This window comes from Cervus canadensis, chromosome 8 (assembly GCF_019320065.1).
Source record: "Cervus canadensis isolate Bull #8, Minnesota chromosome 8, ASM1932006v1, whole genome shotgun sequence".
Classification (NCBI taxonomy): domain Eukaryota; kingdom Metazoa; phylum Chordata; class Mammalia; order Artiodactyla; family Cervidae; genus Cervus; species Cervus canadensis.
Window position 1 is genome coordinate 35,360,157 of NC_057393.1, and position 20,203 is coordinate 35,380,359.

Here is a 20,203-nt window from a genome sequence, read left to right on the forward strand (position 1 = left end):
TTTGCATACACAAAGCTTCTTTTGTTCAGCATCACATTGATGAGATTCATCTATGCTGCTGCATACAGTTGTCGTTTACTTGTTTTTATTGCTGTATAGTATTCCAAGCTGTGAATAAGTCGCAATTTATTTAATTATTCTAATCCTGCTGACCGTTTGGGTTGCTTGCAGTTTTTTACTTATAAATAGTGCTAGTGCTTTCTAAGTCAGGTGCTTTGATGAATATATATACACTTTTCTGTTGAAAGTACACTGAGGATAGAACATATGAGACATAAGACATATATATTTGGCATTAGTAGGTACTATTGAACATATTTTCCAAGGTGATTGTACCAATTTACATTCCCACAACAGCATAAAATTATTATAGTCATACTATATCTCCATCAGTACTAGATATGTCTTCTCCAGTTAGTTATTCTCTTAGGTGTGTAACGATGTGCATTGTGTTCTTAATTTTCATTTCTCTGATCACTAGTGAGAACGAGAACTTCATTTTATGTGCATTGACAATTCAGACATCTTGAACTGTCTGTTCAAGCCTTCAGCTAGCTTTTCTATTGCTTTTTTCCCCTTATTTTTAAAGTCCTTCATATAATCTGACAGTTTGTCTACTGCAATATATTCTCCCACTCTGTGACATAACTTTTCACTTTTTAATAAAGTGTTTTAAATGAATAGAAACCTGCACTTTATTTTTGTACTTTGTGGTTAGCCCTTTGTATATCTTATGTAAGAAAATTTCTCCTGCCCTAAGGAAGAGATCCTGGAATATCATGAAGAGGTTTTCATGTTATTTTTGAAGGTGACTAATATGTGTGGTGTGAATCAAGCTAGGAATGAGGGTTTTTTTTTTAACCATAATATTAAATTTGCTCAGAACTATTTACTAAGAAGTCCATACTTAAACCTATGCCATTAATCATGATATTATATAAATGTGGATCTGTTTCTAGGCCATACTCAAGAAGCAGTTAATTGTTAAATCACAAGAATTTCCTCAGGAACTTCCCTGGTGGTCCAGTGGTTAAGACTACATGCTTCCAATGCAGGGGGTGAATTTGATCGCCGGCTTTCCTGATAGCACAGCTGGTAAAGAATACAACTGCAGTGTGGGAGACCTGGGTTTGATCCCTGGGTTGGGAAGATCCACTGGAGAAGGGAATGGCTACCCTTTCCAGTATTCTGGCCTGGAGAATTCCATGGACTATATAGTCCATGGGGTCGCAAAGAGTAGGATACGACTGAGCGACTTTCACTTCACTTCAGGGAACTAAGATCCCACATGCAGCCAATAAGTTAAAAAAAATAATAATTTCCTCAATAAATGCTACTTTCCTCAAGTAAAGCATATATTATATTCTTAATATGAAGTATGCATCATTCTAGGCATTTTAGCTGCATTGTTTTGTTTCAAACCTCATAACCCACTATGAGTACTCGTATTTCCATTTTATAGGTGAGGAAATTAAGACTTAATTAAAAACTTGCCCAAGATCTCCTGGGCCTCCCTGGTGGACAAGTGGTAAAAGAATCCGCCTGCAAATGCAGGAGATGCTTGTTTGATTCTTGAGTTGGGAAGATCCCCTGAAGAAGGAAATGGCAACCCACTCCAGTATTCTTGCCTGGGAAATCCCATGAACATAGGAGCCTGGAGGGCTACAGTCCATGTTGTCACAAAAGAGTCGGACACGACTGAGCAACTAAACAACAGCAACAACCAAGATTTCCTAGCTAGTAAGTGACAGAAGCCTGACTTGATTGTGGGTCTGGCTGACTTTGAAGTGGAGTTCTTTACTATACTGTTTCTCAAAGCAACATTCCCCCACCCCACCCTGCCATCAGGCATTGGGAGTGGCAGGGAATAAGGGTGTGTGTGTAGGGGAGAAGGGTGACAGAGTGGAGTGGGGACCAACTTCCCTCACCCCCACCACATACCTATTGTAGTATTTTTTGCTTTGAGTTATACAACATTGGTGTCCATATAAATTTTCATATTCATTAAAACAGCACATTTTATAGATTGGAAACCATAGGTTCATGCCGTTTACCAGGCACCTCATATTGATAGACTATTTTGTTGTTATTTTTCTATATATTCTTTCTTTGTCATTAGTCATACTTGGAGAGTAAGGAGTGACTTTTACATATTTGTAACCCTGATGACTAGGACAGTGCTCTGTCCAAAGCAGACACCTGATAAATATTATTTTTTTAGTTGTTGAGTTGTAATTGCTAACTTGAGATTTCCTGATCAGGTAGGTTATTTCTCCTGTATTAATTGGTTTTAGTTCAGATTATGTGATCTATCCCTAGCATACATTTTCTATTTTCTCTCTTTCAATAACTGCTGCCTCAAACAGACAAATACAAATCTTTGGCTGAATGATCTGGTAACAACAGATCTGAAATTCTTCAAATGTTAGAACCAGAAGCTATTTCTCATACAATTAGTGAGTTAAAAAAGAAAGAGAGAGAAAGAATTTTGAGAGAGAGACAAGGAGAAAACTGAGTCTTGTAGAGAAATAAGTATTCCCAATTCTAACCCCTCACCAGGCCTGTGGCTCTGAGTTTTGTGATTCTGTTTCTTAGGTGCAAAATGGGGCTAATAATACTGCATGCAGCACAGGTTGTTGTAAGAGTAAAATGAAGCAACAGACAAAAAAATACTAAGAATGGTAAAAAATGCTATTAAAGATCAAATATTGGTAGAAAGTAAATTGAATACCAGGTGGTGCTAGTGGTAAAAAACCTACCTGCCAATGCAGGAGACATAAGAAATACGGGTTCCACATTTCTGGGTCTGGAAGATCTCCTGGAGGAGGGCATGCAACCCACTCCAGTATTCTTGCCTGTAGAAGCCCATGGACAGAGGAGCCCGGGGGTCTACAATCCATAGGGTTGCACAGAGACCAACCCCACTGAAGCAACTTAGCAAGCTCACACAGGTGTGTTTGGTTTTATCAATAATAAACAAAAGAACTGAGTAGATATTTCAGATATTTACTAAAAAAGGAACTTCTTGACAAAATAATTCAATATAATGTTAAATCATGAAGCTTCCTGCTGCTTCAAATATTTTAAAATTTATTTTTAATTGGAGGATAATTGCTTTACATTTATTGGTTTCTGCCGTACTGCTTTAAATATTTTAATAAACGTTTTATTGAAGTTTAATCCGATTGCATTTTGAAATTGAATTTACAATAATTTATCTTACAGATTTTTTAAGATCATATTCATTGCATGTGTAAAGCAGGATGAATCTGTAATTTACTGTCAGGGATAGATGTGGCTTGAACGGATAGATATTGTTATCCACCATTTAGTTAAAAGATGTAAAGTGGTGAGTGTTACGTGCTAAGGTTTTTGCTATAATGAGCCTCTCGTGAAAGTCAGCGGCATGCCAGTTCAGTTTTCAACAAATAGCTAATTGACGCGCGTAATTTCCAAGGAACTGCGCTGGGTACCAAGGAGGAAGCAAAGATGAATAATAACATGAGCCGGAGCGGGGATAAGACACGAACTCAGTAACTAAGCTGCAAAACAGAATGGGGCATCATAATTTAGAAAAGGGAAAACACGGCAGAGCTTAAAATGTTTCCCGTCTGCATTTTTCTTTTCTTTCTTTTTAAAGTAATTATTTAGATCCCTTTTCACCTGTGCCAAGTCACTTCTCTGAAGAGAATTTGCGAGTCTGTTAAGTCGGCCCTACCCACTCTTTCTTCTTCCTCTCCTGGCATATTCGATGAGCTCCTCTGCCATCAGGACTACATTTGGAATGGTATCTACTGTGTGGGTGGTGAAGCGATGAAAAGCTATTTTTGTTCTAATTATGAGAACTGTTTTGTGGGGGGCGGGGGTGGCGGAGGCGGCAGATCGGAGACTAAGAAGCTCAGCGAGCTTGCCGAGAGGAGGCGTTACTAAGGTTACTAGAAAGAGGACGGCAGGTGATATTCAGGAAGAGTTTTTTCCTACAACGAAACAAATTTTTAAACGAGGGGCGGGGGCTTAGTATGAGCAGTGCCACGCGATTTTAGATGCCGGGCTCCCGAGAGGGAAATGAAAGGAGGCCCAGGAGAAAAAAAACGAATTCTGCGACTTCGGGGAAGCCGGAAGCCTCTGCCTTCCCTCCCGGCCCTGTTCTTCCGGTGCCTTTGTTTCCCGGGGCTGTCCTAACTGTAGCACAAGGTCTGGGCGCCCGGGTACGGTGTCATTTAAGTGAAACACGCAGCCGCGCCGAACCGGAAGCAGCGACCAGTCGGGACCCGTAGGTAGAGGCGGGGAGCGGCGGCGGCAGTGGCGCTAACCGTGGTGGCTGTTGTGGAGAGGCTTCACGGCAGGGGCGACGCGGCTGGTGCTGCAGCGGCTCGCTCAGGCCGTGGGTTGTCGCTGCAGACGTGGGCAAAAGAGGGAACGACGACTCAGCGAGCGCACTTGGCAGAGCAGGGAGGAGGGGAAGGGGTGTGTGAGGCGGGCCTTGAGTGTATTTGGGATCGGGGAGAAGGACTTCGAAACTTGTGCCTCATATGCTACTAGTTGATTGTTGTTTTTGTTGTTTTTTTTTCTTTAATGGCAGATTTTGGAGACACCCCGCGTCTCCCTTCTCGAATTTCTCTCGGTCCTTGTCAGTTGACTCGTAGCCTAAAGTGAGTGAGCTTTTTAATGCAGTCAATGAATTCAGATGGGTGTGCGATGGATGAGAATAAAAGACGAGACGGGGTGCAAGGGTAGGAGGGTGTGGGAACAAGGTGATGATGGTAATAGTAATTAACATTAATAGGGTTTTACTGTACCTGACACTGTTCTAAAACTCGTTTTATATGGTAGCTCACTTATTGACTAGCCCTGTGAGACTGGTACTTTTACTAGCCTCACTTTATAGAGGAGGAAACAGGTTCCCAGAGGTTAAGGAGCATGCCCAAAGAAAGATATGAAAAGTGCAAAGACAGGATTTGCGTTCTGGCAGGCTGACCCTAGAACTTAACCTCTAAGCTCCCGACGAAATTTCTACCCCTGTGAAGAAAGTGAGGACATAAGGAGTGAGAGGCTGGTATGGTTTGAGTCTATGTGATCAAACAGCTGAAGCAAGTAGTTTGCATGATAAAAGGTGTGTGAGATCTAGATGTGTCTTATATGTAAGCAAGAGTAAAGTGGAAACTGCCCTAAACCATCTCAACCTTGGCTAGGGCCTTCCTCTCTAGAGTTCTGTGGGACAGGGAAGAGAAATATACACCCATACACGTAAGTTTGAAAATGGAATAATAAAGATCACACTGGAAGGATTTAAAGATTGTTTGATGCAGCCACCTTATTTAGCAGATGAAGCCCAAAGAGATGCAGTAATTTATTTAAGGAAGCTATAACTAGAAACATACTTTTTGTCTTGGATCTAGTGCAATGAAGTTTAGGAAGTTCTTTCCTTTTTCTACTGTACTTGCTGTAGTGAATATTAGAATTTTTAAATTTGACATATCATTTTATCTGGACTGGTTCCTCATATCTGTATGAATTGGTATTTATGACAAATAGTCAAATAATCCGTTCCTCCCCTGTTAATTTACGTTCCAAATTCAGTGTAATGCTGAGACCAGGAGCTGATTCTAACATATCTGAGTGACAATTGAGATCTTTTAGTATTCCTAAGAATTTTTATTTAAAAATGAATAGAAACAAGAGAAAGTTGTCTAGAGCAAAGGACAAGGTGGTTTACCTTTAAGAAACTAGGTTTAAAAGAAAAAGGAATTCATGAAAGAAGTTGGGGAATTTTTTTATCAGTTGCTCATGTACTGTTCACAAATCCAGTAAGTCTAATGGAATGTAGTAATCAAAATGTTAGAAAATTCCAGACAGGCAGTTTGTAATAGTTGAGATCATAGGCTTAAGAATCAAGTAGATTACCTTAGCCATGCCATATATTTCCTCTGTATAATTGATTTGCTTAACTTTGTCCTTGATTTCTTCATCTGTAAAATGGAGGGTATAGTTCCTAACTTGCAGAATTAGTAGCAGTGTTTGTAAAGAAACTAGTATAATGTCTGGAACAAAGTTGATGATAAATGCACAGCAACTGTTAACTCTGAATCAAATAGAAGTAACGCATTGCTGAACCTTTTATGTAGTAACTTGGCAGCTTCTAGTCCTGGTTTTAAATGGAAAGGTAAAAGAGTAGCTTCCCTTGTTAGTATTAAGGTGAAAAATATTGATTCATTTTCTGAAGGGTAAGCTGTTATTTCAAAGTGAATGAGAGTTTTAGATGGCTAGATAGCCCCTGATACACCTACCACAATCCTTTAAAACTATTGTGGCTTTTAAGGATAACATATTTGAACTTTTCTGTTTCCAAAACTATGGATAACTTAAGTTCTAAGTAACTGACTGTACTTCTTTATAGATGCATGGTCACGGAGGCTATGACTCTGATTTTAGTGATGATGAACACTGTGGAGAATCTAGCAAAAGGAAAAAAAGGTAAGTAATTTTTTATTGATCTATATTGCTCATCCTTTCTAGATTGAGATGGGATGTAAATAAATAATATTTAAAGTTTTTGGATTATGTTTATATGTGAAGACAACAGTGCTGTCTACTGAATGAATTTTTGTTCATTAAACTATAATGAATTGACTCCAAAATTTGAGAACAGTTGTGTGAAAGATAAAATAATATTTATGTTGTGAAGGGATTTGTGGAAAGGGAAACAAAGGAAATCAATTAAAGCTTTAAAATTTCTCTATTGCATGTATTTTTCATTCAACTGTCAAGGCCTCTACTTGTGACTGTCATAGCTAAGAAGGTGCTTGGTTGGTGGTCCCTTTTTTAGTACTTGACTTCAAAATGAGTTTAGTGTGGAGGATGAGATTGTGATGCAGTGCGATTCTTAAGATTCTGTGAATGAGCAGACTAAGTGGCCAGAAGAAGGAGTGCATGGAAGTTTTTATTGAATGAAAGGGATAAAAACTGATAGCGGATAAAGCCTGAGCCTTAAAAGGAGGCTATGTCCTGGTGGAGTAGCTGTGTTTAGGGGTATTGTGTTCAGCTTTCAGTGCTTAATGGATAGTAATTTTTGTTTTTTTTTTCTTTTTTTTATTTTTTTAATTATTATTATTTTTTTTTTCCAGTGGGTTTTGTCATACATTGATATGAATCAGCCATGGATCTACATGTATTCCCAATCCCGATCCCCCCTCCCACCTCCCTCTCCACCCGATTCCTCTGGGTCTTCCCAGTGCACCAGGCCTGAGCACTTGTCTCATGCATCCCACCTGGGCTGGTGATCTGTTTCACCATAGATAGTATACATGCTGTTCTTTTGAAACATCCCACCCTCACCTTCTCCCACAGAGTTCAAAAGTCTGTTCTGTTTTTCTGTGTCTCTTTTTCTGTTTTGCATATAGGGTTATCGTTACCATCTTTCTAAATTCCATATATATGTGTTAGTATGCTGTAGTGTTCTTTATCTTTCTGGCTTACTTCACTCTGTATAATGGGCTCCAGTTTCATCCATCTCATTAGAACTGATTCAAATGAATTCTTTTTAATGGCTGAGTAATATTCCATGGTGTATATGTACCACAGCTTCCTTATCCATTCATCTGCTGATGGGCATCTAGGTTGCTTCCATGTCCTGGCTATTATAAACAGTGCTGCGATGAACATTGGGGTGCACGTGTCTCTTTCAGATCTGGTTTCCTCAGTGTGTATGCCCAGAAGTGGGATTGCTGGGTCATATGGCAGTTCTATTTCCAGTTTTTTAAGAAATCTCCACACTGTTCTCCATAGTGGCTGTACTAGTTTGCATTCCCACCAACAGTGTAAGAGGGTTCCCTTTTCTCCACACCCTCTCCAGCATTTATTGCTTGTAGACTTTTGCATAGCAGCCATCCTGACTGGCGTGTAATGGTACCTCATTGTGGTTTTGATTTGCATTTCTCTGATAATGAGTGATGTTGAGCATCTTTTCATGTGTTTGTTAGCCATCTGTATGTCTTCTTTGGAGAAATGTCTGTTTAGTTCTTTGGCCCATTTTTTGATTGGGTCATTTATTTTTCTGGAATTGAGCTGCAGGAGTTGCTTGTATATTTTTGAGATTAATCCTTTGTCTGTTGCTTCATTTGCTATTATTTTCTTCCAATCTGAGGGCTGTCTTTTCACCTTGCTTGTAGTTTCCTTTGTTGTGCAAAAGCTTTTGAGTTTCATTAGGTCCCATTTGTTTATTTTTGCTTTTATTTCCAATATTCTGGGAGGTGGGTCATAGAGGATCTTGCTGTGATTTATGTCGGAGAGTGTTTTGCCTATGTTCTCCTCTAGGAGTTTTATAGTTTCTGGTCTTACATTTAGATCTTTAATCCATTTTGAGTTTATTTTTGTGTATGGTGTTAGAAAGTGTTCTAGTTTCATTCTTTTACAAGTGGTTGACCAGTTTTCCCAGCACCACTTGTTAAAGAGGTTGTCTTTTTTCCATTGTATATCCTTGCCTCCTTTGTCAAAGATAAGGTGTCCATAGGTTCGTGGATTTATCTCTGGGCTTTCTATTCTGTTCCATTGATCTATATTTCTGTCTTTGTGCCAGTACCATACTGTCTTGATGACTGTGGCTTTGTAGTAGAGTCTGAAGTCAGGCAGGTTGATTCCTCCAGTTCCATTCTTCTTTCTCAAGATTATTTTGGCTATTCGAGGTTTTTTGTATTTCCATACAAATTGTGAAATTCTTTGGTCTAGTTCTGTGAAAAATACCGTTGGTAGCTTGATAGGGATTGCATTGAATCTATAGACTGCTTTGGGTAGAATAGCCATTTTGACAATATTGATTCTTCCAATCCATGAACACGGTATGTTTCTCCATCTGTTTGTGTCCTCTTTGGTTTCTTTCATCAGTGTTTTATAGTTTTCTATGTATAGGTCCTTTGTTTCTTTAGGTAGATATACTCCTAAGTATTTTATTGGATAGTAATTTTATCTGTTAGTTAACTTAGGAGTGGTTGACTGATTCATGTTAACCAAACTTAACAAAAATTGGTTTATTATTTCGCACTCAAGCAATATATTAAGCAACTAATTGGGACTGGACACTTTTGTTGGGTACTCAGTCTTCATGGATAACCAAAAGAATAGAAATAATTATGTGATAAATTACATATTTATGTAATGAAAATGCTTTGCATTTCCAACATTTTTTATTGAGAAATATTGTTTTGTTAGAATAGAATTTGAGCAAATTAATTGGATAGTCTTGTGTACTCTAGGATTATAACTGTTTCTCTAACTACGGCTGAACACCTATAATGTATATCATCTATAGTTAGCCCTTCTTTTTTCATGTTATCAGTTATTGAAAGCTTTATTATCTCTACTTTGCAAACAAGGAAATTGTGGCATACAGAGATTTAAGTAATTTAAGATAGTAAATGACAGAGCCAAAATTTGAACCAAGGACTCTAGATGGTATGGCACCAGAGCACATGCATTTGTTAGTCTCATCTTCTCCATTTTATAGGTATTAAATATTTAAGTTAAGATATTAATTAAACTGTTGAAGAAGACATAAAATGTCTCATTAAAGATCAATGAATCTTTAATAAGAGTTGAATTCTTTAAAACATGTTCCAATTAGGAAAATAATAAAGAAACAGGAAACACCCTTTGCAAAGAATGAACTTTTCTAATAATATTTCTTCTTAACAAATCAGGACAGTTGAAGATGATTTACTACTCAAAAAGCCATTTCAGAAAGAGAAACATGGAAAGGTGGTTCATAAACAAGTTGCAGCAGAATTGCTGGATAGGTATGATACTTCAAATTAAATTACTTTTTTTTTCTTTAAGATGTTGGTTGTTTGATTATATTAATTAAATACAGACATTTGAATTTGTTTAAAATTTTTCTTAACAGGGAAGAAGCAAGAAATAGAAGGTTTCATCTCATAGCTATGGATGCTGTATCCTTTTTATATTCCTAGATTTTATGACTAATACAGTTTTTAAAGTCTGCTGCCTTCCAGGTGTCTCAGATGGTAAAGAATCTGCCTGCAATGTAGGAGAGACCTGGGTTCGATCGCTGGGTCAGGAAGATCCTCTGGAGAAGGAAATGGCTGCCCACTCCAGTATTCTTGCCTGAAGGATCTCTTGGACAGAGAAGCCTTTCGGGCTACAGCCCACAGGGTTGCAAAGAGTTGGACATGACTGAGCACCTAATACTTCACTTATTTCATAAAATCTTGTGAAGTTAGATGTAAATTTTATAAGATAAGTGTTTATTGATGTGGAATTTTGCCTTTTATACTTTTGAGTACAGTTCTCTTTTTACTAATATGTAAGAAAGATTTAGAAACAAAAAATAATCAAATATATTACTAATTTCCTATAAATAGGTTTACAAAGTCCATGAATTTGTGTATATTTTTCCAACCTGTTTTTGCCAAGCTATCGACGTTTCTCTTTTTTTACTATTATCTTTAATCTCATCTTAACTGTTACTCTTTTCTGACCTGGTTCTTAGCTCTTTAAGTTCTTATAAAACTGGTATTTAAAAATAGATCTGTTTGTGAACTATCTCAGGCCTGTTGTGGCCTCAAGTTTCAGGCATAACTTAGGGCTGTCTTTAAGCTATACCTTGTTTCCCTGTTATAGCCATGTCTTAGCCTAACTTTTTGGTAAGGCTGTGGGCTTAGTTACACTAGCTTCTACCACTAGACATCCATATTACCTTTGGAAATATTAGAGAATGAAAATATTTGGGGGTATTTATAACTATGGTCAGCATAGAGATAAGGAGAAGGTGGCAATTAGATATACTTGCTATTCTGTAGATAACCAGTTTCACTTTATTTTTCCTGATTGTTTAAGTTATAGAAGTTCTTGTCACCAATTTATTTATTCCTCTTATCTCCTAACCCAGTAAGTTAGCTTTCCCATGGATGCCATCTGCCCCTTGTTCCTTTAACTTTCAACATCTGCTGTGCCTTCTATTACACACCATTCAGTTGGAGGTGTTGGGGCATCTAGTTACTGTCTGATAGTGTGAAAGTCCAGATCCCCTTTTTTGGAGTAGGTGGAGGTTGGGGGTTATACATTTTCTGAAATGTTTGCTAGAGTAGAGTAGTTATTGCCTACAAATTATCTTGTTAGGCTGCCTCTCTCCTGGTTATTTTGTTAGAGACAACAGCCTTTTGTTGGAATTTTTTTTTCTTTTTTTTTTTTTTTGCTATTTCCGTGTTGCCAGCTTCTTTGCCTCCAGGTCTAGGATTTACTAAGCCAAAAGAAAACCTGGGGAACTCACTACCATGTCATACCATGAATCCTGAGATTCTTAGCTGGTCTGCCTTCTCTTTACCTTTCAGAGTCTTCTTATGTTTGTTTTATATATAATTTCCAAGGTATTTAGTTCTCAGAGGAATAGGAAGAAGTGCAATTACCCTTGAACAACACAGGGTTTGAACTATGTGGGTCCACTTATATAAGGATTTTTGTTTTACTGTGTTACTTGTGTAAGTAAGGGTATTTATTTTACTGTGATACTAACCATCTGCAGTTAGTTGAATCTACAAATGCAGAAGGCTGGCTGTACATTATATGCAGATTTCGGACCTAGCAGAGGTAGATACCTCTATCTGTCCTGTTTAAGGGTTAATTATACATCTTTGCTCCATCTTCCTGGAGGCAAAATCCCACCTACCACTTGTTCTTGTAAATAAAATTTTTTTTGGAACACAGCTATGTTCATTCATTTAGATATTATCTGTGCTTGCTTTCATGCTAAAATGGCAGAGCTGAGTAGTTTTGACAAGAGACCATATGGCCTGCATATTTTACTATTTACAGAAAAAGTTTGCTGACCCGAGTCCTGAATGATTTAGTGACTTGCCAGTGTCACATGACCAGTTAGTGATTAAACTGAGAACTAGAACCCAGATCTCTGGGTATCTGGTTTTTCTTTTTTTCTCTTCTGAAATGTTAATTGCTTTGTTGCCCATTTTGGAATTACGTTTTGATTCGCTATTCTATTAGAACACATTGTGATCAGTTAAATCACTGTTTATCTTTAGTATAATTGGGTGTGAAAGTGAAAATGTTAGTCACTCAGTCACTCACTCACCTTATTCTTTTGTGACCCCATGGACTGTAGCCTGCCAGGGCCCTCTGTCCCTGGAATTTCCCAAACAAGAATACTGGAATGAGTTGCCATTTCCTTCTCCAGGGGATCTTCCTGATCCAGGGATGGAACCCACATCTCCTGCAATACAGGTGGATTCTTTACTGCTGAGCTACTAGGAAAGCAAACATAATAGGATGTAGTCACAGACAATATTATGTCAGTTCTGTTGTGTGTGTGTTCAGCTCTAGAGAGAATACCATTGAGCTTTTTAAAACAAGAAGTAAAATGCTCATATATCTTATTATATTGCATTGAAAACAAACATGACTATAGCTTATTGGATATTAAAAGAGAGCATAAAAAATAACATCTAATTTCTTATATTCTTTTTGAAAGCCTCAGGACTTAATATTATAAAAGTTATATTTTCTATTTTGGAGTCTTTATTGTTACCAAAATAGCTAAATTATATTTTATAATAATGGAAGTTAAATTCTACTCCTTGGCCTTTAACTTTAGAAACTATAATTTATTTTTCATATCATGATGATTAAAATGAATGGTGGTGTGAGGCTGTATGCAGTTCAGCAATAGAACAGGAAACTGTCCTTCTCCCTAGAGTTATTGCCTGAAAACGTTCAAAGCAATATAAAGAGTATTCAATAGAAAGTGAAAGTCCCTCTACTCTAGTGTTCACTCTTAGCAATTTAATATTTACCCTTTTAGATTTTTTTATTTATAACCATCTATAGTATGCATATTTTAAAAAAACTAAGTGGACTCATTATGCTTTTTCCCCCTACTCACTAATATGTCATTGACACAGAACTACTCTTGAGCAAATAAAATCCTTAATTTTTTGCATTTCAGTATCAAAGGCATACAAAGTTTGTAAATGACTATATTTTATATTATGGTGGCAAAAAAGAAGACTTCAGACGATTGGGGTAAGTGACATGAAGTGTATTTTACAATGGGAGATGGGTATGAAGACTCAGCTGCTGTGTCTTCTCATTTTCTCCTGCTTTCCATTCTGGTTTTGTTGTTATATCATCAGTGGAGAGGCCGTACGTAGCTTCTAGCCAACCAGCTCCATGAGAACTAATTTCTCTGGCAACAGGCCTTGGGCCAGGTCTGGCCTGCTGAGCCAGATCTGATCGGGCAATAACAGCATGTGAGGAATACTCATGTGCCTGATTTTCAGTGGTTTTTGTTTTCCTCAAGGATTTTTGAAATAACGAACTTTTTAAACCTCAGGCTTGGATTGCTTTTTAAAAGGTAAGGCAAACAAGAGACCTCACTCTTATATTTCCTACACATGAAATTCCTTCTTATATCTGAGGCTCTCCTATCAGAGCCACTTAGTTTTGTGTGGATTTTACTCTCTTGGTTTAATGATTTTCTGAGTTGGTAAAGCCCTAAAAAACTCCAATACCATCTCATCTATCCCAAACTTTTCTCTCAATTTAGGCTATGTTCTCCAGCAGTCCCTTTTGCTACCCCTAAACTGCTGTCATCTTAAAAAATCATCTTCAGATCTCTTCCTTCTTTACTCAGTCTTTCTTAGAAGCTGTAGTAAAATGAGGTGTGCCAAAGTTCTTCATGTATTTTAAACATTAGATCCCAATAGGATGGTGTTGCTGACTGATTTCAGATTTTGAAACTTAAATTTTCATTCATTTTCCTTGTCCATTTAGTGTTTATTCAGATTTTTCATTCTAGCTTTGGTAATTTACCACCCTTCGTATAATTGAACCAGCACTCGAAATGGGTGGGTTCCTTATCCATTCAAGTTGTTTGTGTAGCAGCGCATTTTTTATAACTGCCTTTTGAAAATACTGAAATACTTTTAGTAAATATATACATATATATGCTTCATATAAAACTATCTTTATGTATCTTATTTTTACTCAGGTGCTCAAAACTTTACACAACTGTTTAACTTAAATTTGACTAATTTTGTGTTCACATTGAAATTGGTTTTTCAGGGAAAATGACAAGACAGACATGGATGTTATACGAGAAAATCATAGATTCCTATGGAATGAGGAGGATGAAATGGACATGAATTGGTAATTGTAGCCATGTGAGACATAATACATCAAATGCTATAGTCCTGTCTCTCCTGCTCCCTGAGTGTTTTCTTACTTTGTCCACCTGTGCAAAACATTTGGCCCCTGAATGGAACAGTTTTGAATCGAGGACATAAAACCATGACTCCAGTTATTGAATTTGGTTTGATTGTTTGGGTAATTGTTAACAATTTTAGCTTCTCATTGCTTGACTTTGTATTTAAAAAATAATTTATAACACTTGTACAATATTATTTGTTGTAATATGCTTCTTTTAAAATTTTAAAAATATTTTGGGAAACTGTAAAACCTAAAAATGGTTTTAAAAATTCAAACATTACAGAGGATAAAAAAATAAAGATTAAGTTTCCTTTTCATCTTTGACTATCAGCCTTCCAGTTGCCCTCCCTAGTGACTCACTACTAATAGTTAATATTCAGATACTCTATGCACATGTAAATATAGACCTCTTTTAAGACATTAATGTTTTTATCATATGCCTTTTTTGACATTGCTTCCAAGTAGTGAACAGTGGTTGAATTTCTAAATATATAAGATTTATATTTTTTTAATGAATCTAGGGAGAAGAGACTTGCAAAGAAATACTATGATAAATTATTCAAGGAATACTGCATAGCAGATCTCAGCAGATACAAAGAAAATAAGGTATGCCTTCCACGTATTTATCGGTTTTTATTCATATACAGTATTATTTTTTAATATACTGTTATGCCCCATATTCTTATTTTAAGATGCTAATTCAAGTCTAGGTTGTTCTGCGTCTATGAAATATCAGTTGGACCATTTAACCTGTATACCTGTGGAATTTACAAAGGGCCTCTAAGTCAAGGGCGCCTCTGTGTGAGCTGAAACATGAAAAGTCTAAAATTAAACACAAGTGGCTACTGGATCTTGTTTTATCCTGACTCTAATCCAGAGCCTTTAGTGATTATAATGAATGATTTGACAGTGCAGAGTATTGTCTTGTTTCACAAATGATGTTTGAAATTGGTAGGCTTTATTTTTCAAACTGATCACCATTTATAAAGCAGCAGAAGCACATATTCTTTTATATTAACATGTCTTTGTCTATTCTAGTAAAACTAGCTCTCATCATTGTCAGTAATGACAAATTGCCCTTCCTGCTTTATATTTTATTTTAGTTTAATATTAAAGTAGTTTTTTAAAAATTGAAGTACATTTGATCTACAATACTGTATTTCTGATATATAGCAAATTGACTTGGTTATATATATATATTTTAATTCTTTTGTGTGATAGGTTATTATAATATATTGAATATAGTTCCCTGTGCTATACAATAAATCTTTGTTTATTTTATATATGATGGTGTGTATCTATAATTTTATACTACTAATCTATCCCTTCCCCACATCCCCCTTTGGTAACCATAAATTTGTTCTTCTGTATGAGTCTGTTTCTGTATTGTAAATAAATTCATGTGTACTATTTTTTAGATTTCACATGAAAATGATATATTTGTCTATTTTACTTAGTATGATAATATCTAGGTTAATAGTTGGATAGTATCCATCTCTGTTGCTGCAAATGACATTTCTTCATTCTTTTAATGGCTGACTAGTATTCCATTCTGTGTGTGTATGTGTATGTGTACACACCACATCTTTTTTATCCATTCAATTGTTGACACTTACGTTGCTTCCGTGTCTTAGCTGTTGTAAATAGTGCTGCTACGAACATTGGGGTGCATGTATTTTTTTGAATTAGAGTTTTTGTTTTTTCTGGATAATGCCCGAGTGAGATTGCTGGATCATGTAGTAGCTCAATTTTTAGATTTTTAAGGAACTTCTGTATTTTTTCCATAGTGACTGCACCAATTGGCATTCCTGCCAACAGTGTAGGAGAGTTCCCCTTTCTCCGCAGCCTCTCCAGCATTTATAATTTGTATATTTTTTGATGATAGCCTTCCTGACTGATGTGAAGTGATACCTAATTGTAGTTTTGATTTGCATTTCTCTGATAATTAGTGATGTTGATTCATGTGCCTGCTGGCCATCTGTATATCTTTGGAGAAGTGTCTGTTTAGGTCTTCTGCCAATTTTTTGATTGGGTTTTTTAGTTTTTGTTACTGAGCTATATGAGCTGTTTGTATGTTTTGGAACTTAAGCTCTTGTTGGTGTCATCGTTGCAAATATTTTCTCCCATTCGGTAGATTGTCTTTTCATTTGATTATGGATTCCTTTACTTTGTAAAATTTTTAAGTTTAATTAGGTTTCATTTGTTTATTTTTGTTTTTCTTTTTCCTTGTAAGACTAACCTAAGAAAAATTTGTTACAATTAATTTCAAAGAATGTTTTGCCTATGTTCTCTTCTAGGAATTTTTTTGGTATATCGTCTGTATTTAAGTCTTTAAGCCATTTTGAATTTGGTTTTTGTGGGTGGTATGAAGGACTGTTCTACCCTCATTGATTTACATGCAGCTATCCAGTTTTCCCAATACTTTTTGCTGAAGAGACTGTCTTTTCTCCATTGTATATTCTTGCCTCCTTTGTCAAAGATTAATTGACCACAGGTGTGTGGGTTTGTTTTCTCAGGATTACTTTGTCAATTCTGAGTCTTTTGTGATTCCATATAAGATTTAGGATTATTTGTTGTAGTTCTGTGAAAAATGTGGGTAATTTGATAGGCACTGCATTAATCTGTATGTTGCTTTGGGTAGTATGGCCATTTTATCTATATTAATTCTTCCAATCCAAAAGTGGGGGATATTTTTCCATTTTTATTGAATCATCTTCTATTTTTTTTGTTAATGTATAGTTCTCAGCATATAAATCTGTTCACTTTCTTGATTGTTTATTCATAGTTTGTTTTTGGATGTGATTTTAAGTGAAATTGTTTTTTACTTTCTGTTTCTGTTATTTCATTATTCGTATGAAGAAATACAGCAGAATTATGTATGTTAATCTTGTATCCTGCTGCCTTGTTGAATTCATATATCAGTTTTAATAGTTTTTGTATAGTCTAGGGTTTTCTGTATAGAGTATCATGTTATCTGCACAGAATGACAATTTTACCTCTTCCCTTCTGATTTGGATATGTTTTATTTCTTTTCCTTGTCTGATTGCTGTGACTAGGAGTTCCAGTTCTGTGTTCAGTAGAAGTGATGAGTGTGTACATCCTTGTCTTGTTCCAGCTTTAGCAAGAAAGCTTTCAGCTTTTCACCATTTAGTATTACATTGGCTGTGGGTTTGTCACAAATGACTTTTATTATGTTGATGTATCTTCCCACTATACCCACTTTGGTGAATTTTTATCATGAATTGATGTTAAACTGTATCAGATACTTTTTTTGCATCTGTTGAGATGATCATGTGGTTTTTGTCTTTTTTGTTGATGTATCAGCTTGATCAATTCACATATGTTGAACTGTCCTTGTGACCCTGAAATGAATCCAACTTGATTATGGTGCATGATCCTTTTTATGTGTAGTTGGATTCAGTTTGCTAATACTTTGTTGAGGAATTTTGCACATACATATATATATGCTCATAAAAGATACTGTCCTGTAATTTTCTTTTTTGTTAGTGTCTTTGTCTGGTTTTGGTGTCAGGGTGACGGTGGCTTCATAGGATGGCTTTGGGAGCATTCCCGCCTCTTCAGTCTTTTGGAAGAGTTTGAGAAGGATTGGTTTAAGTTCTTCTCTATATGTTTGGTGAAATTCCCCAAAGAAGCCATCCAGTCCTGGACTTTTGTTTGCAAAGAGTTTTTTAAATTACAGATTATATTTCACTTGTAGTGATTGGCCTATTTCTTCTTGATTCAGTTTTTGCAGTCTATTTCTAGAAACTTGTCCATTTCTTCTAGGTAGTCCATTTTGTTTGTATGTAGTTGTTCATTATATATCTTACTTGATTTTTCTTTATTTCTATGGTATCAGTTATTATTTCTCCTTTTTCATTTCTTATTTTATTTATCTGGGTCCTCTGTCTTCTTGGTGAGCCTGGCCAGAGGTTTGTCGATATTGTTTATCCTTTCAAAAACCAGGTCTTGGTTTTCCTGATTTTTCCTGCTGTTTTTTAATCTCTATTTTATTTCCTCTCTGATCTTTATTATTTCCTTCCTTCTGCTGACTTTAGGAAGAAAATAATTTTAAAAAAATTGAGATTTCAAAAAAAAAAAAAAAATTGAAATTTTTCTTGTTTTTTGAGGAAAGTCTATATCACTGTGAACTTCCCTCTAAGAATTGCCTTTGTTGCATCCCATAGATTTTGTATGGCTATATTTTCATTGTTGTTAATCTCAATATTTTATTATTAATTTCCTCTTTAATTTCGTTGTTGATCCATTGGTTTTTAGTAGCATGTTGTTTAGTCTCCATGTAATCATTTTTTAAAATTACACTGCAGGCGTTTTTTAATTTATTCATTTTAATCTTGATTCTGATGGGTCTTTTGTTGTACACACAGGCTTTCTCTAGTTGTGCCCAGGCTTCTCATTTCAGTGGCTTTTCTGGTTGGAGTGCATGGGCTTCTTAATTGCAGTGACCTGTCTTATTGCACAGCATGGGCTCTAGGGTACATGGGCTTCAGGAGTTGGGCATGAGCTCAGCAGTTGCAGCTTATGGGCTTTGGTACACAGACTCAGAAGTTGTGATGCACAGGCCTAAGTTGCCCTGTGGCATGTGGAATCTTCCCAGACCAGGGATCAAGCCCATGTCTCCTCTACTGGAACGTGAATTCTTAACCTCTGGACCACCAGGGAAGTCCCTGCATGTAATCATGGCAGAACCATGCTCTTTTATGTGCACACCCCCAGTTTTGGCCTGGGTCACACTCCAGGCCCTTCAGGCTTCTCCAAACAGCCAAATCGAGTCCAAGTGGTAGAAAGAAAGAAAGAAAAGAAAATGAAGTCACTGAGTCATGTCCAACTCTTTGTGACTCTATGGACTGTAGCCTGCCAGGCTTCTCCATCCATGGGATTTTCCAGGCAAGAATACTGGAGTGGGCTACCATTTTCTTCCCCTTGGGATCTTCCTGACCCAGGGACTCAGGTCTCCCGCATTGTGGGCAGACTCTTTATCCTCTGAGCCACAAGGGAATCCCAAGTGGTAGAACTAAGACAGAAACCCAAACAATCTGACTCCAAAGACTGTACTCTCTTGTATTTTAGTATACTGTTTCTTTATTGTACTGTAATTCTTTTTTTCCTATCAGTGTTATAAAACAGTATCTATTTTTTATTCATTTACATACCTTGTGCCTAGCACCTATAACTTTCAATGGGAAGTTTAAAAGTAAAGAAGATTGTTTCTTAACAGGTTGATAATTATTCAGATGTATTTTTAAGTACCTGGAATCCTATAAGGAAAGAAAAAACTATTGTGATGGGAATTAGGTTTAGTTTTTAGATTACTAAGTAAAATATTGTCAGTTGTTGGCTCCACGTTAAGATTTACATGTGGTTTAAACAATGTTTAAGTTTACTCTAGCATACATGTATTTTTTTTTTCCTCATCAGTTTGGATTTAGGTGGCGAATAGAAAAAGAAGTAATTTCAGGAAAAGGTAATTTTTTTTTTAAATTTCAGTTTTTAATAGGATACAGTTATTTTGTTACTGAATCAAAGTCATTGGGTAAGGTTATTCCTAATGTGATTGTCTGCAAAATACAAAGTAAAAGTAGAGAAGGTGTATTAAAGATATATTGCTGACAAAGGTCAAAATATAATCCTTTAGTGGTTTTTACCTTTAGAATTTTTGCTTTTAGGATATTAAGTTGCAGATAAGTAGAAAATGTTTAAAAGTTAAAAGCTTCATAGCAAGGAAAGTGTCAATAGATGAACATCTTTATTAATTTTTGGAGTAATGAGTTGGTATTACTGTATTCTAGTCAAATCTATATTTCGCAAGTAGAAATTAAATATTACTTTGACCCTTATAGAATTTTTAGACAGGCTAGTTTATTTTCAGGAGTCACTGAATTTGAGTCTAAATATTTAGTCTTAGAACAAAAGAACAAACATTTTGTAGACAATCAGTAACATTTTCTATGCC

The 20,203-nt window shown here is 36.2% G+C and overlaps 1 protein-coding gene across 5 annotated transcripts in view; it reads left to right on the forward strand.

Annotated features, from left to right (window-relative positions):
* Window positions 1-4,253: 4,253 nt before the first annotated feature.
* The window catches only part of LOC122446127 (protein FRA10AC1), a 36,486-nt gene continuing 20,536 nt past the window's right edge, over window positions 4,254-20,203 (forward strand). Inside the window, exons 1-9 of one of the 5 annotated variants that reach the window (XM_043475958.1) lie at window positions 4,254-4,277; window positions 4,583-4,652; window positions 6,398-6,474; window positions 9,693-9,788; window positions 9,896-9,941; window positions 12,968-13,044; window positions 14,086-14,169; window positions 14,751-14,835; window positions 19,669-19,714. In XM_043475958.1, the coding sequence (XP_043331893.1) occupies window positions 6,398-6,474; window positions 9,693-9,788; window positions 9,896-9,941; window positions 12,968-13,044; window positions 14,086-14,169; window positions 14,751-14,835; window positions 19,669-19,714 (511 nt within the window). In that variant the 5' untranslated portion in view covers window positions 4,254-4,277; window positions 4,583-4,652. Of the gene's footprint in view, window positions 4,653-6,397; window positions 6,475-9,692; window positions 9,789-9,895; window positions 9,942-12,967; window positions 13,045-14,085; window positions 14,170-14,750; window positions 14,836-19,668; window positions 19,715-20,203 lie in introns of all 5 variants that reach the window. The other 4 variants (XM_043475957.1, XM_043475956.1, XM_043475959.1 and 1 more) reach the window with 4 other exon arrangements.